This window comes from Fundulus heteroclitus, chromosome 1 (genome assembly GCF_011125445.2).
Source record: "Fundulus heteroclitus isolate FHET01 chromosome 1, MU-UCD_Fhet_4.1, whole genome shotgun sequence".
NCBI classification, from domain to species: Eukaryota; Metazoa; Chordata; class Actinopteri; order Cyprinodontiformes; family Fundulidae; genus Fundulus; species Fundulus heteroclitus.
The window spans coordinates 14,772,507-14,788,149 of NC_046361.1; the positions used below are offsets into that span (position 1 = coordinate 14,772,507).

Genomic DNA, 15,643 nt, shown 5'->3' on the forward strand with positions numbered 1-15,643 from the left:
CCATGTTTATCTTACGCTGGAGCAGGGAGAGACAGACACCACTCTGCTTGACTAAGATATTTTCTTAACAATTTCCCTCTGTTTTAATCATAAATAGATCAAACCAAAAACTAGGCTAAACTAAGTCCATGTCTTGAAACCCTTAAACAAAGTATAAATGGTAAGATGTAATATTGTAACCCACTGTCCCCTCTGTTGGCGACTTATAAAATCAAATGAAGTTCAAATTTACCCCTTCAATGTAAAATAACCCAAGTATAAGCTAATAACCTACTAGAATTAAGAAAAGTAAGCACCTTTATCAGAGAGGTGCAAGGCTAAGATAACTTTGCAACTACCAGAAATTGTTACATGATCGAAATATGACTTTAAGAGTCCTAACCTAGATTAACAAGATGTCTTTTTAGAAATTAATATAACCTGTGAAAGCACTACACTCAGATTCAATTCAATTCAATTCAATTTTATTTATATAGCGCCAAATCATGAAACATGTCATCTCAAGGCACTTTACAAAGTCAAGTTCAATCATATTATACAGATTGGGTCAGATTATACAGATTGGTCAAAATGTCCTATATAAGGAAACCAGTTGATTGCATCAAAGTCCCGACAAGCAGCATTCACTCCTGGGGAAGCGTAGAGCCACCAGAAGAGTCATCTGCATTGTACATGGCTTTGCTGCAATCCCTCATACTGAGCAAGCATGAAGCGACAGTGGGAAGAAAAACCACCCATTAGCGGGAAGGAAAAACCTCCGGCAGAACCGGGCTCAGTATGAACGGTCATCTGCCTCGACCGACTGGGGGTTACAGAAGACAGAACAGAGACACAACAAGAGAGACAAAAAAGCACAGAAGCACATATTGATCTAGTAATCTGTTCTACATTAGATGGTAGTAGCGGGTGAGCCGTCTTCTCTGGATGATGTCACAGTTAACAGAACGCCAGACCAGGTGTACCTACTATGAAGAGAAAAGAGAGAGAACAGAAAGTTAAAGCAGAAATGACAACACATAATGCATAATTGAAGAACAGTAGAACTCAATAGAGTGAGAAAATTAGATCCTGATATACTCCAGTAGCCTAAGCCTATAGCAGTAAAACTATAAAGGTAGCTGAGAGTAACATGAGCCACTAGTTATAATTTTTGTCAAAAAGAAAAGTTTTAAGCCTAGTCTTAAAAGTAGACAGGGTGTCTGCCTCACGGACCAAAACTGGGAGTTGGTTCCACAGGAGAGGAGCCTGATAGCTAAAGGATCTGCCTCCCATTCTACTTTTAGAGACTCTAGGAACCACCAGCAGACCTGCAGTCTGAGAGCGAAGTGCTCTGTTAGGAACATACGGGGTAATCAGAGCTCTGATATATGATGGAGTTTGATTATTAAGGGCTTTATACGTTAGAAGAAGAATTTTAAATTCTATTCTTGATTTAACAGGAAGCCAATGAAGGGAAGCTAAAATTGGAGAAATATGATCCCTCTTGTTGATTTTCATCAGAACTCTTGCTGCAGCATTTTGGATCAGCTGAAGGCTTTGAACTGCATTTTGTGGACTTCCTGATAGTAAAGAATTACAATAGTCCAGCCTTGAAGTAACAAATGCATGGACCAGTTTTTCAGCATCACTCCTGGACAGAATGTTTCTAATTTTGGCGATATTCTGGAGGTGAAAAAAGGAAACTCTGGAAACCTGTTTAATATGGGATTTAAATGACATGTCTTGGTCAAAAATAACACCAAGATTTTTTACTTTATTACCAGAGGCCAGGTTAATGCCACCCAGATTAAGTGATTGGTTAAGAAGTTTATTTTTTGAGGACTCTGGCCCAAAGATTACAACTTCGGTCTTGTCAGAATTTAGATGCAGGAAATTTAAAGTCATCCAGCTTTTGATGTCATCAAGACATGACTGCAGTCGAAGTAATTGATTGGATTCATCAGGATTTATGGATAAATATAGCTGAGTATCATCAGCATAACAGTGGAAATTAATCCCATGCTGTCTGATAATTTTGCCTATCGGAAGCATATATATAGTAAAGAGAATTGGTCCAAGGACTGAACCATGTGGTACTCCACAGGTGACCCTAGAGTTTGAGGAAGATGAACAAATTGGAATCTGTCTGACAGATAAGATTTAAACCAGCCTAATGCTTTCCCCTTAATCCCTACAGTATGTTCAAGTCTTTGTAGGAGAATATTGTGATCAACTGTATCAAACGCAGCACTGAGATCTAACAGGACAAGTATAGACACAAGTCCATTATCTGAGGCCATGAGAATATCATTAGTGACCTTCACCAGAGCTGTTTCAGTGCTATGATGAGCTCTGAAGCCTGACTGAAACTCCTCAAGTAGGTCATTACTTTGTAAATGTTCACAAAGTTGATTAGCAACTACTTTCTCAAGAATTTTAGATAAGAAAAGAAGATTAGATATAGGTCTGTAGTTTACTAACTCATCCTGATCAAGAGAAGGATTCTTAAGTAAAGGTTTAATAACAGCTACTTTCAAAACCTGTGGTACATATCCATTTACTAAGGATAGATTAATCATGTCTAAAATAGTGCCACTGATCAAAGGGAATATGTCCTTAAACAACTTGGTTGGGATTGGGTCTAACATACAGGTAGACCCTAACCCTAAAATTTTAGATAGCTCAGAAAGCTCTACTGCTTCTAAACAGTTCAAACACTGCGCAGATTCTAAAGATTCCTCCAATGCTGCCTCACTTACTGAGGACGAGGTAATCATGTTTGGGAGGATGCCAATTATTTTTTTTTTAATGGCATCAATTTTATTTATGAAGAATCCCATAAAATCATTGCTACTAAGAGCTAAGGGAATGGATGGATCAACAGAGCTGTGGCTCTGGGTAAGTTTGGCAACTGTACTAAAGAGAAATCTAGGATTATTTTTATTCTCTTCAATTAATGATGAAAAATATGCTGCTCTAACTCTGCGGAGGGTCTTGTTATACAACAATAGTCTGTCCCTCCAGATTAAGTAGGATTCCTCTTCGTGTGTAGAGCGCCATTTTCTCTCCAATTTCCTAACATTGTGCTTCAAGGAACGCAGCTCTGAATTAAACCAAGGAGCCAGCTTCCTGTGAATAATCACCTTCTTTTTCAAGGGAGCTACATTGTCTAATGCAGAACGCAATGAGGAAGTCACATTGTTAGCAAAGGTATCGATTTGTGAATGGGAAGAAACAGCAATGCTGCCATCTACAGGGCATTTCTGCAATACTGAGGATATTAAAAAGGGGACAGACTCTAAGTTTTGATACAGCATTATCCGATAAAAATCTACTATAATGGAACCCTCTTTTGGGGGTGGAGAACTCAGTTAGATTAAACTCAAATGTTATTAAAAAATGATCAGACAGGACAGGGTTGTGAGAGAATACTGTTAATTCTTCACAATCAATGCCATATGTCAGAACAAGGTCTAAGGTATGGAGCCGAGAGTGCGTCGGTTCATGCACATTTTGAGCAAAACCAATTGAATCTAGGATAGTTTTAAAGGCTACACTAAGGTTATCACATTCAGTGTCAACATGGATGTTAAAATCACCCACTATAATAACCTTATCAGTATTTAACACCAAATCAGATAAGAAATCTGACAACTCATCCAAAAACTGAGTGTAAGGGCCTGGTGGACGATACAAAACAACAAACAGAAGAGGTTTTATTGCTTTGCAGTTTGGATGAGGGAAACTGAGGGTTAAATGTTCAAAAGAACTGTAATTATTAGTTGGCCTGGGACTAATTAATAAATCAGACTGAAAGATAGTTGCCACTCCTCCTCCTCTTCCCACAGATCTGGGAATGTGGAAATTTGAATAACTGGAGGGGGTTGACTCATTTATACTAACGTAGTCCTCTTGTAGCCAGGTTTCTGTGAGACAAAGATCAAACCACAAAATAAAAACCAGATTATCATGCAATGCAAAACCAAGATTCTAACAGTACTAAGATGTGACATTTTAGGAATATGTAACTCATAAGACAAATACAGTGATTACAAAATTCTTTTTTTTGTTTTTTTACACAAGGCATTCAATTCTTGTCATGATGTCATGATGTCTCAGAGATGTCTTCTCCTCGCCCTTAAAGAAGATGGTTTATAGAGTCATTGTTCCAACCACAATCTCCACACAGCTGTATGTGAATCATTTTAATAAAAATAAAAAACAGAAACAAAATAAAAATCCAGCAGCCTCATCCGCGAGTGGCAATCGGCGCGTCAAATTGTTCCGGTGATCCTTCCTTGAACCCTTTAGTGGCTGGTACACATGGCTCTGGAAACCTGATGGGCCCCTGACCTCTGGCCCACCATATCTGTCTGTTGATGACCTTAGCGTGCACTCCTTCGAGGTAGGGGGTTGGTGGACCCCCCCTCCCATTCCTGGACCCTCCTAAGCTTATGTCTCCAATGCAACCTGAAACTTACAACAATCTTTTAGATATTAAATGTCGTGTGCTACCTGTAATTCCGGAGGTTGACTTCGGTTCCGAAAAGCTCCTTTCAGTCATATGGAATCGTATTCTGTAATGAAATTAACTGAACACTCCCACAAGAAACAAACACCACCTTCCATTGTTCCATCTCCATCCTATGGGAAACCTATTTTAAAAATGCAATAGTTAATGAGACACTTTATCGCAATTTTACTTTCCCCGTCCTCACGCTGGGCCTCTGATTGTCCTGTAAGAAAATGCACCAAGCACACATACTTTGGTGAGGATCGCCTTGTCTGTGTAATCAAAAATTAGTTAATGCAGTTTTGAAATCAAAGTACAGTTATCCTGTAAAAATGTCAGCATGCTTTTTTGGATTAAAAAAATTACCAGACATTGCACACAAAACTTCTCAGCATGTCACCACTCCATTAAACTCTGTAACCTCTGCTCCAGTTTCAGATGTCCACTGTGTGTGCTGCAAAAAAGTACCTATTTTTAATCTGAGAGAAAAAGCAAACCCCCATTTTGTTCACCTATCGTTCTGTCAAGGATGCAAACCCTGATCCAGTTAACTCCAACACAAGATATGTGGCTTTGAATCCTATTTAAACAGGGTCTTTAATAGAATTAGTTTACATTAAGTTACCCTAAGTTTTTCTCTGTTTGTCTATTTTATTTAGCTTTTCTTAGTTTATGTAGTTGTTCTATTTTATTTAACATTCACTTTATTGTACTGCTAAAACTGTGGGCCTGTTTCTATAACCCATCTGTTTAACCCTTCTTCCTCCAGCAGATACGGGCTTTCCTGACACTTCACTCATTAAATCTATTTTATGGTCCAGGCTTGTGTTTTGGGAGTCAACTAAACCAACATTCAGAGAGCTCTTTGTTTTTTTTTTTTAAATAACCATTATCTAATTTATAACGCAGTCACATACCTCCCCTTGGGTCCTGCAAAAGAACCCTTCATCCAGGTCAATTAACGGTATCCCCTTTTCCATTTTGTGTAGTTTTTGCATCTTATCCTATTTTCCCTCCATGGAACAAAAATAATTGTGTTACAAAAACTTAACTGCAAGTGCTTATCTGTGTTGAAGTATGAAAAACACTGCCTTATATCCTGAATTCAAATCAAAACATTATTTGAGTTAACCATGCAATGTATCTGCAAGAGGTCCTCCAAAAGTTGTGTAAGACCAGTGTACCCATTGAAATGATGACTGTAGACTGATGGCCTCAGTTGCTTTTGTGAGATTTTGATTTTGTGAGAATGCTGAATGTTCCAAGTTATTTACATACTGAGACAGAGTGGAACCTGAATAAAACACCTGGTAACATGGCAACTTCTGGTGAAAAGCTAGTGTATCATAGTAGGCAACAGTTATTTGTACAATAGAAAAATATGTACATTAGGAAAATGTACATATGTTGTTGGTCGTTCCAGGAAGAAGCGATGAAGGAGGAAGTGGTTGGCTAGCGTTAGCGGGCTAGCGCTTGGCTCTTGGCAGGCTAGCGTTAGCGGGCTAGCGCTTGGCTCTTGGCAGGCTAGCGTTAGCCTTGCAGCAGCATGTGGCTAATGGCGTGGTCTGGGTTGGAGGCCTGGTCCTCCAGGCAGACTCTGACCCTGGTTGCAGTCACGATGTAAGCTTGGAGTCAGGAGAAGAGACTGAAGCAGAGGGCCTGTGGCTTTTATCTGTAAGGAGGTGGTCACAGCTGACCACCTGCCAAGAAGGGCAGTCCCAGGTGACTCCCTCTCTTGTTTGCAGCAGGACAGAATTCTTTTTGTCACCTCTTCCTTACTGTTCAGGATCCAATTATCACGGTATGTTATGGCATAACAGTATATAGCACTTTTTCAGACAATTCAAAGTGCTGGGGGCCTGAACCAGCTCAAAGCATACATAATCTGAGAGCTAAAAGCTAGACGTCTCTGTGTAATTCTGAATAAGACTCAGGAAGTACTGCTGAGTGTTTCTCTCTGGTTGCAAAAGAATAATGTAACATTTTGGCAGAAAGTACCAGAAAAGAAACGAGTAGAGACTGCAAAGTACAGCTAGAGCACTGAGAGCTGAGGTGTAATATGCATGGTAAAGCAAGTGTGTAGTGGCGTATATGATCCAGATAATGACCAGCTGCAGGAGGCAGAATGTTATCGATTTGGCCTCATTGTAATTCTTTGGCAGATCTTTTCCCATGTAGGAGAAAATAAAGCAAAGAAAACACAAGACTGAAAATAGGATCAGAAACCCAGACATAGCTTGAACATTTTGATCACAAATAAGTGTGACTGTTTTTGAGTCTGGAAATGTAATATTGCCAGGCTTTGGGGGTGCAGAGGAATATCCATGGACGAGTAAGCTTGCTTGAATGACAAATATTACTATGATGACCAACCATTGCCCGTGGTATTTCATCCACCAGTTGAGAAGGATGGGGTACTTGGAAGCCATTTTAAAAACATAAACAATTTGAAATGAGCGTACTAAAAAGCATGCAATGCAAATAGTAAAGAAAAGCAAAAATGGGAAATACCTCAAGACACAAGAAGCAGGTGTGGGCTTACCAAAGTTAAAGAACACACTTATACTCGACAGACTTAGGCATGCTAAAATTAGGAAGCACATCGGCCCTCCAGCAGATTTTGCAACAGGTGACTTGTAATTGCGTATGAAGAGAACAGATACAGCTACGGTGAGGCACACAAAGATCCAAGTTCCGACGATGATCACCACAGCTCCACCGTGTGAGAAAGTTGTGTACTCCTCCCGCCGCAGATTGCATGAAGTACTTCCTGCTTCAGACCACTCTGTCTCCTTACAGTCGATGCAGTCGTAAGGATTCGCTGTTGTACAGAACATATGGACAAAGCTAAGATAAAATGAAAACAGAGCAACTGTGTAGCCTTGAATGTTCTAATAAAATTACTTAAAATGTTGGTCTTTGAAACACATAAAATATCACCATATTTTACTCCAGATATAGCATCTTCTGTGTTAAACAGGCACAGGCATGTAAAAAAAAATTTATTTATGCAAAAGAGAACTGGGTGGATCAGACCAATGCAAGCATCTCCACATTTATGTATTTTAAAATTATTTACCTGTACTATTAATATAAGTTCCTGTTTGACAAATAGTACAATTGAAGCAGCACTTGTGAGTTCCTTCTTGCTTTTTTGCAAACCCTTCTGAACACTCAGGGGAACAAAATGACACGGGCACCTGTGGAAGTCGGGGGTATAAAGCAGAAAAGCAAAAGCTAGTTAAATTTCCATAGCTGAGATGTGAGAAATTACACACATGCAAGATAATGAACTTAAAAATGTGTTTAAAAAAATATCACTGCAGATTATATCAATGGCTTCATCCACAGTTACATGCACCCCTGGTAAATATGTTGAAAAAGCCTGATGGTAATTTAATATGTTGTTGTCTACTATCACACAGAAAACAAGAAACAAAAAAACTCTAGTCTTCAATTTGAGTAAACTTGTTTTTTAAGAAAATCACTGGTGCTTCACTTATTGGCATCCCTAACAACTCTTATACAATAAACAATCTAATTTAGACTTTTTCTAGGCTAAATCATGTCAAGGCTATTTCAGCAAGCCTGCAAGTAGGAAACACATTAGAGTTTGCTATGGAGAAAAAAGGCAATTAGAATATTTTTTATTGATACAAATATTTTAAGACTTTGGCGCTCAGACCTTGGCAGGAAACATTAGCGCTCAATTTTACTTTAATATTCATAAGCAGGTGTATGAGAACAGGGATGTTTCCCCGCAGGCCTGAAACTGGTGGTGGAGTGGAGATAGACAAAGTTGGTTCAGTCCATAGACTGCTGGTTGGCGAGACGACCTGGTTAAGCTGTAATGGTGAGATCCAGTAGACTGCGTGAGCTGATACCAGTGCTTCGTTCGGGGAGAGCATGGGACCCAGAAAGATGGATGTCCAGCTTGGATAAAACACATGTTTGCATAAACGTTTCCATGATGAGCAAGCATGAAGCGACAGTGGAGAGGAAAAACTCCCCTTTGGGAAGAAACCTCTGGCAGAGCCAGGCTCAACATGGCGGTCTTCTGCCGGACCGATTAAGATGTGACAGGGAATGCAATAGGAGTCTGGGAGGAATTACACTCTGATAGGGACGAGGTTGAAGAAGCACCATGGACAAGCCAGATGGAGCTTGGAGAAGGGGGTGGAGGTGGGTTGAATCAGGGTCATCTGAGTCCAAATCGGACATTGCGGCAACCACTGCTTGTGCTTTGGCTGGGTAGCAGGCTGAGTTGTGGACTTAAAACTTTTTTAAGATGAACTCTGGATGGTGATTGGGCTTTGTGGAGGTGTGGTTCAAAGCCGACTGGCTTGCGTCAGAGACGGGAGGAGCCTCTGATTGGAGTGATTCAGTTTCTTCAGTCGAACTTCTCCCTAGGCCTCAGTTAAAAAAGTAAATTTAAAAAAAAAACCTGTACCTACTACTAGAATATATGTGTACGGTGCAAAGGTTGGATTGCTCTCTAAATTTCAGAGTGTGATTATGCTGCTGCAAGAAAAGAGGATTTTTATGATTATATTAACCTTATTAACACATCTTTAGCCTTAGGGGGCTTCAAGGATTTTAATTTAGACCATCACGAGCTGACAGTGGTTTGCTTCTTTCTTAAGCATGTGCTCCTTATATTGAATTTTATTTTTTCAGATTTCATTTTTGTGCATCATTCAAAGCAGAAACAGGGAAACAACATTTACATTGAATATTTTTCATAACATAAGTACGTGAAAATTACCTCCCCATTTTCATGCCACTTGATTTTGCTCTTGTTGATGAAGAACTGGAATGATGGAGGGAAACTGTAAAAGCCAACCTCCTCTGCCTCACCACTTTCGTTCCAGAAAACTATTGAATATGATCCATACTTGGGGTCCCCATTTTCATCAAACTGAACCCTCTGGTTTAGAAGTGAAAAATTTGATCTCCTCAGCTCTGTTAAAATCTGTTGTTGGAAAACAAAACCTGATTATTTTGTAAACTTACACAGTTATATATGTGCTCTCAGTGCAAATTAGATGTGTAGACTAAATATGATAAATTTAAATTAGGCAAGGCATGTTTTTTGTACAGACCATTTCAGTAACAAGACAATTCAGAGTGCTGTACATGAATAGAATATGAGAAAAGAAAACATACAGAGGAAAGCACATTGCATTGGAATAGTAGCAGCAGGTTAAGTTGGTCTACAAACTTGATCTAACAAAGTTTCAGTTTACTGCAACAGTTTGAGTTGAACATTAACATTCAAAGGCAACTCTAAATAAATAGGGTTTTAGCCTTGATTTAATCAAACTCATGGCTTCATCACTTTTATAGTCTTCTGGAAGTTTGTTCCAGATAAGTGGAACATAAGAACTAAATGTTGCTTCTCCTTGATTGGTTCTGGTTCTGGTTCTGCAGGGCAGGCTGGAGCCAGAAGACTTTAGTGGTCTGGAGGGTTGATACACTGATAACAAGTCTGTGATGTATTTAGGTGCTAAACTGTTCAGGGATTTATAAATTAACAGAAGGATTTTAAAGTCTATTCTCTGACATACAGGGAGCCAGTGTAAGGACTTTAGAACTGGGGTGATGTTCTCTACTTTCTTAGTTTTAGTGAGGACGCGGACAGCAGCGTTCTGGATCAGCTGCAGCTGTCTGATTCACTTTTTAGGCAGACCTGTGAAAACACCGTTGAAGTAATCAATTCGACTAATGATGAATGCATGGATTAGTTTTTCCAGATCCTGCTGAGACATTAGTCCTTTACTTCTATACATTTTTTTCAGGTGATAGAAGGCTGACTTTGTAAATGTCTTTAGATGCTTTTGGAGGTTCAGGTCTGAGTCCATCACTACACCTAGATTGCGGGCCTGATCAGTGGTTACTAGCTGAAGCAGCTGAAGCAGCTGAAGCTATGTGCTAACCTTTGGAGGAAGCATGTAGATATTGAATGGGAGGGGACCTAGGATGGACTCTTGGGGATCCCCACATGTGATTTTATCATCTGTGATGTTACCTACTGACACTGGTTTAAATCCTGCATAAGTAGGATTTAAACCAGTGCTGTACCTCAAAGGCTGACCCAGTTTTCCAGCTGCTCTAACAGAATGAAATGATCAGCTGTGTCAAATGCTGCACTCAGGTCCAATAATACGAGCACTGTGGTTCTTCCACAGTCTGCATCTATATGGATGTCATTAAATACATTGACAAGAGCGGTCTCTGTACTGTGGTGAGCAATTTTTCATTGTCAAGAAGGTATTTATTTGTTGAAATACAGCTTTTTCATTAATCTTCCTAACAAAAGGGAGGTTTGAGATGGGTCTGTAGTTATGAAGTAGTAGTTTGTCCAAATTGTGGTTTGATAATTGCTGTTTTTAGGGCTTTGTGGAATACACCTGACAAAAGGTAAGCATTTATTATTCGAGTTAAACTTTATTTAAAAAAAAGCTGTGGGTAGAACATTGAGACAGCAGGAGGAGGAACTTGGAGTACAATTTCTTCTAAACTTTTGTATTTTATTTGGAACATTTTGCCAAAATCAGTTCTAGTTGGAGACAACTCTTGTACTGAACTTGATTTGGGTGTAATTAATGGTTATTTCATTCATACCCAGTCTAGTTCTACCCTCAGGGTACAATAGTTGAGTCTTTTGTGTTAGTTCGGCACTGCATTCTTGTATTTCCTGTAAATAGTTAACATAGTTAATGTGTGTGTAACAGCAGTGGGTTGGTGGATTGCCAGTCCAGAGTCATCGAGACCATTAACAGTGTGCCAGTGTGTTTGGATAACTATGAATGTAAGTTATGAATATTATTGATGTAAAAGGAGGCTATACATTCAATTTGCTTTCTTTCTTCTGATTCTGATCCAAACAATTTATATGCCATTCTGTTTTTTTATTAGTTCTGCACTTTCCTGGCAAATACAGTACTTTGCTTCACCATTTCTATCATTAGAAAAGTGCATCCAGACACTACTGTGCGATGAATCTATCTTTTTTGCCTTTTTGAGTTATCAGCAACACACTTCGAATGAAGGGTATCCTACAGTCCCCCTTCAACCCCTGTGTACTGGGCACTCATGTGAAGGGATCATATGAATCCCAGGTGATATCATGCAATATTTGCATATCAAATAAGCAACACGCACATACACTGCTGCTCCCTTCCTCTTGTTGCTGTTGTCTGTCTCACTCTGTTAAGAAGAATATAAAGAGGTTGTGTATGCATCTGTGTGAAACACAGCAAAAACACATGAGTGGCTAGTAACAGAGATTGAGTTCTCATTGTTTGCGTCAAGGAGTCAACAGCTTTGGTTTGTTTTTGAAAACTATAAGGCAGTGTCTGCACTGGTAAAGGAATTTTGCTCATACTAACAAAAGAAAGATTGATTAAAAAATCTGAAAAATTAATAAGACTCTGTACACCTATGGTAAACATTTATTTATGGAAATCAAAGTTAAAGTGGTCTGCTCAGTTTGTTGAATCCAGAGACAAACGTATTTTCACAAATTACAACTTGCCTGTAAATATCTGACTAAACTAAACAGTGAATATGAGACCATGGTCCATTTTGATAAAAATAAATTTCTGTAAAAGCTTAACATCTATTTCAAACTTTCTGTTGTCAGTACAGTGGGTCACCTTTGATTATACAGTTCCAAAGTGCACTGTTGCCAGAAGAAGACACAAATTTTATTTGCAATTAATGAGATATACTCTTAAGTCAAAACGTATTCCTACGCCTGGCATATTTACATTAAAAATATTTTCATTCAACCAAGAAGTTTGTTTCTGATCGGAAATGAGACAAGCATCTCTCTAGAGACATTAAACAATGTAAAAGGCATATGAGCAGAGATGCCAAGTCCGTTTGTTATAAGCGATTTTGAGCTTGTTTGATTCTAAAGCCGCTTGTAAATTTCGTGAGAAGCGTATTACACATCCTTGGGCTTGTTTCTTAATGTGAAGTCACTCATTTGGGCTTTTTTCCCCCCCCAACATCACCCTTTTTCCAGGTTATTGCGGAAAAACAATTAACAGACCCTCTCTCGCTTCTGCTGCGTTTCAGATAGCATGGGCTGGCTAAAATATCTGTTCGCACACACACAAACATCTGTGTTTCCACCATTGGTGAGTCAGTAGCCATACACAGTTAATTATGTCTTAGAAAGATCTTGATGAATCCAAACAGATTCACTTTTACTTTTAGAGACATCTTCAAAGCATCTAATAAATATAATGAATCAGTTTCTAAGGAGATTAGGAGCATCACCAACTTTAGCAGCTTTGCTAAAACTGAACTCAGTGAAATCTATCATTTGTGCTGCAAAATCTAATTAATTCTGAGCATAATTAAATGTTAAAATAAATTATGTAAAAACAACACTTGTAATATAGTTCATATTTTCTATATTTAAAAAATATGTCAGAGACTGGAAGCATGCATAAATTAAATGAGGTTTGTAAGGGATCGTAAACTCACCATGTGCGGGTGTACCGGTACGCTGATGTTACAGCTGTCCACTCCACATTGCAACACAGCATGTAACGCATGGCCGATGGCATACACAGCAGCGTAAACAGAAAAGGAGAAAGATGGATCTGCATTGATGATATCTTGGGCTGTCACATTGGTGCAGTTGCAGATCTGATTACAGACCTTTCCTTTGTTTGCATCTTCCTGCTGATACCGGGCTTCCAAAGAATAGATGAAATCATTGAAATCTGGAATTGGGATTACTGGCTCAGCAATTCCAACTACGGTTCCGATTTTTCTTATTCCATTTTCTTTGGGAAGCATTTTGTGTAAGGACCAGGCATCCACAGCTATCCACACTTTGTTGATGATGTTGTGCTTTATGGCGGCCTTAATGAGAGCTTCAGCAGTCCATTCTGGTGCAAAAACAATTGTGACATTTACCCTAAGAGAGTTCATTAGTTGGAAAATTTTTGTGTAATCCGTGTAAGTATCAAGGCTGTTTCTGTATGCCAGACAGATTTCAGTATCAGAAATGCTCTTGATAAATAAGTCCAGGCCATCTCTGCCGTATTCGTCGTCAATGTGTAGGAAGGAGACCCAGCGGCAGTCAAATTCTTTCAGAATCATCAGAATAACCTTTATAACATCTTTGTTTGGATGTATTGTTCTTAAAAAAGATGGAAATTGACACTTCCTTGAAAAGACAGAACTAGAAGCACCATAGCTGACCTGTTAATGAAAAATTTATATTGATTTTTCTCTAACTTTACTTACTTAAAAATGCTTACAACTTTTTTTAATACATCAAATGTATTAAATAATTGTAAGACAATTCCATTGAGTTCAGTTGAAATATTTACCAGGGGAATGAGATCCTTCATCAAGAGCGGGGCAAAACTCAGCGTCGCCGTGCTTGTATAAGTGCCAACCACTGCGATCATTCTTGAGGTATTCTTGGGGGATTCATTCCAGGGTTTGATGAAACCATTCACAGAGATGAGATTGAAAACATCTGGAAAATTGTGTCTGTCTGAGCAGTGGTCAAATATTTTATAGCCTAGAGTTACATTTGGCAGCAAGTTAGTAGAGTTATTGATTTCCTCTATAGAGAACCTCATCATCTGAAATCTCCGATAACTTGATAGAATAAAAGGCTGACTGTGGACAGAAAAAAGGACAAGATTTCAGTAGGTTATTCAAAATCAGGTTCCAATAGTGTCTGCACCCAGTATGTAAACACTATAAATGCACCTGAAAAGATTGCTTGGTCAAACATTTGGTTCCACAAACTGTAAGGTTGGAAATGAAATCCCATCAGTGCTCTTATAGTTATGGGATTTTTTAAGAATAGTTTAAAGAAAATGCAACAATTGTGTTGAACTAAATTCGAATGGTTTCCTGCTGCTTCTGTAACGCTAAAGCTACTAAGTTGATCAAATAACACACGTTATTTTTCATTTGTTTGGTCTTGAACAGATATAAATTAATGCCAAATAACCCACCTTGAGCAAGCGAAAGCCTCTGGTCTGTCCTGAGAAAGACCGCCACTGACTTGATGAATGTCAAAAAGTCCACCAAGAAAAAAATCTCCGTCCAAAACAAACTCTGATGCTGGGGCGGGTTCAGTCAGGGCCTGCAGCAGATATCCCAGCAAACACACTTGAGCTAGAATCCCGTTCATAGTCACAGTTTTTGTTTGCCAGTGCATGGTAAACTATTTTGCGCTGTATTTTGCGCTAAAAGGTTTTACTTGACCCGTCAAGTGGTGAACTCCCACAATATTTTACATAAACTGGAGATAAGCAAGCTCTCATAAGTACGTACATAGCTGTCACATTTTGATAACTTTCAAATAAGCATGCAAAATTTCTGCTGCGTCCAAGTACTTGCCCAATAAACAACCCATTGTTTGTGAGCAGGTGTGATGCCATCATGACTGAGTCTTCTCAAATAAACAGTATAAAATGCGGGAGCGATTTTGTTCTAATGCTTACATGGTTGGGAAATGAATTTATTCTTTGTATTTTGACAAAAGTGTAGCTGCACAAAATAAGCCTATATCATAATCTGTTAGAATAATCAACTCTTCAAAATACCTAGGCAACCTCAACCTGGGATACTCGTTTACCCAAAACCAGTTCTAGGGAAGAGAGCTTCTCAATGCTCAAACTGAATACCCATTGTGTCCAGCCAGGCCCTAATAAAAAGCTACATGTTCCTCTTGGAACATAACACCCTGTGTGTTAATGAGACGTGCCAGTAAATATGAAATAAAAATGCATGGGCATTGTCGTTTCTTAAAGTAATGATGGCCACTCGTTTTTCTTTACTTAGCTGCTTTTTTCTTGCCATAACACAAATTCTAACAGTCTATTCAGCAGGACTATCAGCTGTGTATCCACCTGACTTCTGCACAACACAACTGATGGTCCCAACCCCATTTTTACGGCAAGAAATCCTACTTGTTAAATCTGACAGGGGACACCTGTGAAGTGAAGACCATTTCAGGTGACTACCTCTTGAAGCTCATGAAGAGAATGCCAAGAGTGTGCGAAGCACTAATCAACGCAAAAGAAGAACCTAGAATATAAGACATATTTTCAGTTGTTTCACACTTGTTTGTTATAATTCCACATTAGATTAGATTAGATTAGA

The 15,643-nt window shown here is 38.9% G+C and overlaps 1 protein-coding gene across 1 annotated transcript; it reads right to left on the reverse strand.

Moving 5' to 3' along the window:
* Positions 1-5,988: 5,988 nt before the first annotated feature.
* LOC118563008 (taste receptor type 1 member 2-like) lies at positions 5,989-14,669 on the reverse strand. The gene is made up of 6 exons (XM_036136604.1): positions 14,491-14,669; positions 13,849-14,146; positions 12,992-13,717; positions 9,258-9,464; positions 7,572-7,692; positions 5,989-7,313 (listed from the first exon to the last, which is right to left on the reverse strand). The coding sequence occupies exons 1-6, from the start codon at positions 14,667-14,669 to the stop codon at positions 6,385-6,387; spliced, it is 2,460 nt and encodes an 819-aa protein (XP_035992497.1). The 3' UTR covers positions 5,989-6,384.
* Positions 14,670-15,643: the final 974 nt, after the last annotated feature.

Coding starts and splice junctions, on each gene's coding strand:
- LOC118563008 (XM_036136604.1), bottom strand. CDS start 14,669: ATGAACGGGATTCTAGCTCAAGTGTGTTTGCTGGGATATCTGCTGCAG. Junction 14,147..14,490: donor GAGGCTTTCGCTTGCTCAAG/GTGGGTTATTTG, acceptor TTCTGTCCACAG/TCAGCCTTTTATTCTATCAA. Junction 9,465..12,991: donor TACCGGTACACCCGCACATG/GTGAGTTTACGA, acceptor TTCCAACAACAG/ATTTTAACAGAGCTGAGGAG.